The 7,231-nt window shown below is 55.8% G+C and overlaps 2 protein-coding genes across 2 annotated transcripts in view; both read right to left on the reverse strand.

Annotated features, from left to right (window-relative positions):
• Positions 1-3,031, reverse strand: part of LOC102774843 (guanine nucleotide-binding protein G(s) subunit alpha isoforms short) — a 78,570-nt gene extending 75,539 nt beyond the window's left edge. The window contains exon 1 of the mRNA XM_015560730.1: positions 1,892-3,031. Within this exon, the coding sequence (XP_015416216.1) occupies positions 1,892-1,934 (43 nt within the window). The 5' untranslated portion in view covers positions 1,935-3,031. The remainder of the gene's footprint in view (positions 1-1,891) is intronic.
• LOC102775507 (neuroendocrine secretory protein 55) lies at positions 1,919-2,684 on the reverse strand. The gene has a single exon (XM_006758825.2). The coding sequence runs from the start codon at positions 2,660-2,662 to the stop codon at positions 1,934-1,936; it is 729 nt and encodes a 242-aa protein (XP_006758888.1). The 5' UTR covers positions 2,663-2,684; the 3' UTR covers positions 1,919-1,933.
• Positions 3,032-7,231: the final 4,200 nt, after the last annotated feature.

The raw sequence follows: 7,231 nt of genomic DNA on the forward strand, positions 1-7,231 counted from the left end.
CTCTTTCGAGGCCGGCAAGACCCGACCCTCCTGTAAGTCCACGGCAGCCTCCTGGCTTCGGACACTTCCACGCCGCCGCGGGGAAGCCCCTGGCTGACAAATTGCCCGCCTGGTATTTACTAGTGAAAACCACAACCGCAGCCGGCAGTCATTAGCCCGGCCGCCGGCGCAGCCGCGCATAACTAAGTCCCGCGGCTCTGTGCCCCCTTCCCTGGGAGGAGACCTGGGAGGAAGACCACCGAAAGTGGTCCTTCTGGCCGCATCCTTTTCTTCGTGGAGTCTAAGAACCCGACCGTCTTTTCAAGCCTCAACACGCTTCACCTTTCCCCCAAATCATTCCCATCATTATAGTCCAAACCGGCACCTAAAAACGAGACGCGCGCGAAGAAAAGATCGGTTTCCAAGTCGGGAGAGGTTTTGTAAATATATTTCACTTATCGGTCTTTCCCCCCAGGATTGTCGAGGAATGTGTTACCGCACCGACGATGGGTTACCAGACTGCGGCCAGGTTTGTGCTCTGACATCAGGGCACTTTAACTCCAGGTTAGATTCCAAACTTGGCCCCACGGAGCTGAAAATGGCCGGTGTGCGCCGCATCCCCTCCCCAAGGCTGCCGAAGCCTCCGGCCCCTTCCCCCTCCGGGCCGATCGCCCAGAGACTTGCCTCGGATCTAAAAACCTTTCCCCAGCTCGGCGGGTGCCGCGCTCTTCGGGGACTCTTTGTAGAGTATCCTGATGATCAGTGTGAACCCCTGTCCAGCCCGTTCCTTGTCCGCTTTACCTTTCCGCAGGCGAACACCTCGCGGGTCTCAGCCCTCTCTTTCACCTCCTGAGCCTTGCGCAACAGCCCAGGACCTCTCCAGACAGGCTGCACCCAGCTCCGCCTCCGGAACAGCTGCGCCAAAGGGTTGGCGATACCCCGACGTGACCAAGCCCGCGCCACCAACCCCGGTAGCCTGTAGAGGCACCCTCAGAGACGCCTCTACTTCTCTGCCTGACCTCCAAGTACCGGTATTGGGCGCGGGGGGACCGCCTGCCGCTCTGAGATGTCGGCTCTAGGGCGCCCGGGCAGGTGCGCACGCTCTTTGCGGCGATCTCCCGCCCGCGAGCGCCCGGAGATGAGTGGTGCGGCCAGGACTGGCGAACAGCCTCGCAGGGCAGGGCACTGGCACCGAGGATCCTGAGGATCCAAATTGGCAGCGCCGGGGCTTGGGCTCCTGGCCCTGAGTGTCTTAAGCGCGGCGCGCGCCTTGCCCGCAGCCGGCTGTCTCCGGGACTTCTCACCCAATCGCGGGCTGATTACTTTTCGCACATTGCAACACTGTCGCTACCGCGCGGCTGCTCCGGCTTTGTGAAAGTTGGCCCGCGCACCTCGGAACCACATCTCCGGCGCCCGCTAAAGCCTACTGGTTTGAGATTAGTCTTTCTAGGAGGGAAAAAAGCGCAGAAAACCAATCACTTACCCGTGCCTGTAGGGCGTGCAGTTAGAAATCTGGGGCGCACCAGGGATTCAGTCGTGCGTCCTGGAGACTTCAGGTTGTCTCCAGCGGGGCGCGAGGGGCGCCCGCTGTTTAACAAGCCTTTGGCCATCCGGGCGCCCTGCGGCGCCTTGGGGAGGTTTGGGGAGCCCTTCCCAGCTCTCGGAGACCCCAGGCTGTCTCCAGTGGGGTGTGAGGAGCACCCGCCTTCTAACAAGCCTTTGGCCACCTGAGCGCCTTGGGGAGGTTTGGGGAGCCCTTCCGGCCTCCACTTCCCCGGCTGGCTAGCTGAGCCCGCTACCTTCCCGCCTTACTCCTAACCTGCCTTTCCAACCTGCATTTCCTTCTCCCTCTCTTCTTCCCGCTGCTCCCACACCCACCCCAGGCTCCCCAGTTCCCCGGTGGGCAACCTACCTGAATCAAAGAAAACAAGGAGAATCTGGACCGTGTCCTCCATTAGAAACGCCGGATGGGGATGGGTCCCCGTCTGGAAGGGGACTCCGGGGATGGGTCGCGGCGGGTGGGCTTCCTGGGCTTGCAGCCGCCTCGCTGCTGCTTCTCCTTGGGCTTCTCCGACTCTTCGGGGTCCCTCAGATCCCGGTCCCGGGGCCCGGGCTGAGGCTCCTCCCCCTCTCTGGGGCTCCGGGGCTGCTGGCTGCGGGGCTGGGAGCGAGTCGGGGAGGCGTCGGGGCTGCGCACCCGCAGAGCTTGGAGGCGCTGGGTGAGGGACTGGCCGAAAGCTCTCTGCCTGAGCGCCGCGGGGCCGCGCTCGTCCTCGGGCTCCGTCTCCGGCTCTGTGGTGGGGGCGGTCTCGGTCTCGGTGTCGAAGTCGATGTCAGACTCAATGTCAGATTCAGACTCGGTCTCAGATTCGTAGTCGAACTCTTCCTCGTAGTCAGGGCACTCGGGGCGGGACAGGTCCTGGTCTGCCTCCTCCTGATCCGAGTCGGAATTTGGGGGCTCGGGGATCACCTGGGCGGCGGAGCGGTGGTGGGCGTTAAGGAAGCTTCGGCGGGCAGCCGCGCGCTGTTGGGCGCGGGTGTTGGAGGTGGCGAGGGCGCGGAGGAGCGCGATGGAGCAGGAGAGCCAGAGGAGCGCAGTGGCTGCTCGGCGGCCAATGGGTGGGCACAGATCGTTGTAATTGTGGCGAGCTCGGCGCCAGTGAGCCCGGGACCTGCGATCCATTCTCTTAAGCGCACACCAAGAAGCTGGCCCGCTCTCTGTGTCTGCAGAGAGCGGCTCCGGTGCGCATTGGCTGCTGGAGCCGAGAAAGGTGCGCCTGATGAGGTGAGACCCTGGGTCTGGAGGTCCCGGCCCTGCCTCGGTGTAAGAGCAAAAAGGGAGCACCTACCGCGCTGACCACTCAACTTTCTAAAGCTCCGCGCCTCTGCTTGCCTCTGAGCAAAAGGAAGTGATGGGGGAAAGTCTGTCTCCTCCTAGGCTCCTCTCTCGAAGTCTCAGACTCTGCAGCCTAAGATTCGGGGAGGTGCCTCCGCAGATCCTCTCCCTGGGAGAGGAGAGAGGAGACTGAGGCGCGGAGAGACTGGTGGAGAGGTTCTGCAAAGTTGCGCGCCCGGACTTCTGCCGGGCATGTGCAGTAAGGAGGCGGGGGCGCCTCCCCGCGAGCTGCGCGCAGCGGTATCGAGTCTGTGGCGCAGACCCTAGTGGGCCGGCAGGTGGCAGGAGGGAACCTTGTTTGAACGGATTTGGGGGAAGCGAGAGGGCGGGGTGGCGGGTGCCAAGGAGCAAGCAATCCAGCCACAGGTTAGCAGCTGGGCATGGGTTCTCCATGGGGTTCGTATCCTCTCCCCAACTTCTCCAGTGTTATCCTTAAAATGAACAAAGCCGGAAGCAGCTCAAACGAAACCTCAGACTTGCAGCCATTCAGGGGAAATGAGGGTCTGTACAGGAGTATTAATGATCCTGCCTGGACATTTTCCAAGGGCTTGATCGTTTGAGGATAGTAACCTCAGGCAGTCATTAATCATGAAACCACCTTTGGCAGAACTGTTATAATGACTGTAATCTGAGAAGTTTCCCAAAAGTCGCCCCCCTCCCCATCCCTTGCAGTCTCAATCTGCTAATTACTTCTTTAGGAAGGGTCTCCGTGGAGCCGCTCCACGAGCCCACGGGTGGACCTCTGGGAGCTCTAGTGGCCAACGTGGCCGGAAGACAGACTTGGATCAGCTGGAACCACCACTTCCGGGCAGTCTTTCCTGCACTGATAAGCAGTAGGCACAACCACATGTGCCCTCTGTGGTGGGGAGGGGTGACTCGGGGTGTTGGAAACCTCGTTGAGTATTCCTTAAGGCTCTCATGGCTTTTCAACAAAATTAATTCATTCCACAAATATTTATTGAGGGCCAATCTCTGTTCTAGGCGCTGAAGGTAAAGTTAAAAAAAAAAAAAAGACAAGAGAAAAAAGTCTTAGATGAAGGAAAGGATGTTTAGAATTAATCTGCTGTGAATCAGAGCATTACACCACTCAGAACATCTTACCCACCAACACTGTTTACTCCAGCTCTGATTGTATGTGAGAAGCGGTTGGATCAACCAGAGCATTAGCTATAGGGACAGCTAAATATCCCTGGAGCATGTTGTTGGACCCCATAGGCTAAAACGTTGGAGGAAGTGAGTAGGGCTCTTTCTTGGCCCTGGAAAGTCCAGCGAGCACCAGGTCCTCCAGGGCGCCCTGGAGTGAGTGGTCCTTGCTCAGGAGAGCAGGGTCCCTTGGAAGCTCTGGAGTTCCATCTGCAACCCGGGCACTGGAGCGCCCCGTTGCCATCATGACAAGACCAAAGGTGGTGAAATCAAGGCAGAAACCATCTCCTAGCGTCCATAATAGCATTAACAAGGTTGCTTCACTTGGGACACATGGTTTCTTTGTGTTTGAGTCAACACAGGGGACACTTGAAGAGCCACAACCCCCTAACATTCTGCTTTTCCCTTTTAGTCCACCTGGCAGCCCTCCTGGAGCTCCTGGTGGCTGGAGAGTCACGCGCCCCAGCGGTTACTCAGCAGGTGGGATTCGCCCTCGGACCTCCCAACACCGTGCCTGTGTGAAGACCAGCAAACGCAGAGTTAAGACCTTACTAAGATCTAACCACTGCTTTGGGTGTGTTGAGGTTTTGTTTCTGCATCTTGGATGCCGATGCATTCTTGAATGCCTGGCTTCTTGGCTGTCTCTCTCTTACATCTCGTGTTCTTGGAGTTAGTTTGTAGCGTTAAAGTACTGATTGGTCTAATAAAGTGGGATTGATTGGCAAACCCCATAAAGGCTAATGTCTGTATTCTAGTTGTGCTGTGCTCTCTCACTTTCTAGAGAACCTGACGGGTTTTATTAGCACAAGTTCCTGGATGGCTCCAGTCACCGTGTGGATATTGTTATGGGGCACTGGGCGGGGCATTGGAGCCGTCCATCTTAAATCATGATTGCTCTGCCGTCGGGGGGTTGTTTTCAAGGTTCTGCTCACAGGACCTACCTGCTTTATTTCTCTCAATTAGCACAGCCCATTGACAGTGTATGACGCATAAAGACATTGTTCGGCTGGGTTTCAGGGCACACTGCGGAAAGGGCCAGGAGCATGTGGGTGCTGGTGGATGCCCTTTGAATGGAGGGGAACACCCACTGCCGGCGACGCGGTGGGTTGCGGTTCTTTAGTATCGATTCTTGGAAGTGCTTGTCTTTCGGAAGCAGTGCTTTGTGCTGTAACGGAGATGGCAGCCCAGAGCTGGTCCGCTCACAGACACACCGAGATTGCCTGCATTTTTAACATGTGTATTACAGAATACATATTTTTTGACTCGCTTTTGCATTAGTAATGCACGTCCTTTGCAAGATTCATTTTAATCGGCAAACGCATGTTGAATAGACGGTGCATCCTCAAGCCCCAGATGCGTGCCAGAGTCCAACCGACAAGGCTCCAGGAGGAGCAGGAGGACCACGCTGAAATACTGTTCCATCTCCCGCTCAGGCTGAGGCCGAGCAAATGGATCTGTGCAGAAATGCTCTTTAAAATGCATTACGTGCCTGACTTTAAAAGTGCTTGCTGCAGAGTGAATTTCAAAAAGGAGCAAGTGGGTGATGAACGACGGCGGCTTGTTAGCGGGCTGAGGAACATGGGCCGTGTCTGTCTGCGGTAAATAAAGTGTGGACATCGGTCCCCTGCGGGGCTGTGCGGGAGGGGCCTGAACCTGTTGGACGGGGTGGCGCAGTTCCCACGGTCCCGGTGTCTACAGTCAGGTGCTTATTTGGATGAATTTGAAGAATGTTGTCTTCAGCCCCTTCAAGGATTGTCCTGTGGAAAGGGCATTAAGATGTGTTTTGTGTGACTCCAGAGACTGAATTAGAACTGATGGGTGGTAGTTAAAACAGACAGATTTCAGCCCAGCCCAATGAAGAATATTCTAACAATTAGGGCTCTGCTGTCAGGAGGTGGTTGGCTCTTTGTCAGGAGCAGTCTTAAATCAAAGGACAGATGACCACATATTGGAGATGTTTTCCGTGGGACTCATGAGCCGAGAAAGCTGGAACCCGATGCAGCACAGGTTCTCATTCCATGAAAGGCATGTGGAGGCCCTGGAGACGGGCTGGGGGCTCTCCGACTCCACTTCTATTTTAGAAGCACTGGAAAGTATAGTGGCTCAGTGACAGGAAGGAATGTTTGGGTGGCGTTTCAGGACACAAGCAAACAGGTGTATGTTGTGGAACTTTCATATCCAGGCCAGAACTCCCTTGTTGAAGCAAAGAAATGAGACAAGTCTGTCTGTTCATTATGTCAGTCCTCATTGCCTCCCCTCCAGGAGTGGTCTTAGAAATTAAAAATCATATTGGCTGTTTAGCAGTCATGCATTGAGTCACTTCTGAGACCAGGACCCTATTCTGGACACTGGGGAGTTGAGGAAATGGAGAGGGAACAACCGCCATCTATACCGTAATGTGCATGTCAGCGGGAAGGGTCCCAAATATCCAAAAGGGGGTTGCCAACAGGTGCCAAGTAATGCATCCACACCAGCTACACGAGCCCGAGAGGGACGGTGGGCACGATGGTAGTAATGGTGGCCACAGTCAGAGGGGGAGCTCATCTGGTGGTTTCTGAAAGGTACAGGTTTCTATCTGGTCTAGTTTGGAGATTTTCTTTTTTTTTTAAATTTGTGGGAGGATTGCTTGCCATCCCCCATCCCCGTGTGACTACCCTGTGCAAAACCCTGTGTGGTCGCTCAGGGCAAGACAGATGAAGTACCCAAGTTCTCTAAGCCCTGCCTGGCCATGGTCACAGGTCCTGTGGACACCGACACCTTTTCCAAGATGAGACACAACATAAAAGGTTGGTTCTGCTCTGCCAGGCGCGTGGGTCTGATCACTCTTGAGCGTATTTTTTGCACAGTCATTGGAAAGGACCACTGTGGAGATGGAGAGCTTTTCCAACTTTCCTTTGGGCAGGAATGAGCTTGGGAGTTTAAGGAGTTTAAGTGCAATCGGCCCCTCCCACTGCGCCACCCCAGGGGGCCTGGGGACAATGTAGGCACATGTGGCTGGTTTCTGGGTTGCTACGTCGCCATTGTTCACAGTGCACTGATACTGACCGGTTCTCACCAGTAGAAGTGGTGACAACCCTGAGCTGAGTTTGTGATTTTGAGGGAATGCCATCTAAAGCCAGAAGCGAACGCTGGGGGAAATAATGGTCTTTTTGACATAACTGGGTTCTGTCCGGGCCATTGTTGGGATGACAATACTCTGTCTGTGCCCTTCAT

Source organism: Myotis davidii, unplaced genomic scaffold (assembly GCF_000327345.1).
Source record: "Myotis davidii unplaced genomic scaffold, ASM32734v1 scaffold75, whole genome shotgun sequence".
Classification (NCBI taxonomy): Eukaryota; Metazoa; Chordata; class Mammalia; order Chiroptera; family Vespertilionidae; genus Myotis; species Myotis davidii.

Coding starts and splice junctions, on each gene's coding strand:
- LOC102775507 (XM_006758825.2), bottom strand. CDS start 2,662: ATGGATCGCAGGTCCCGGGCTCACTGGCGCCGAGCTCGCCACAATTAC.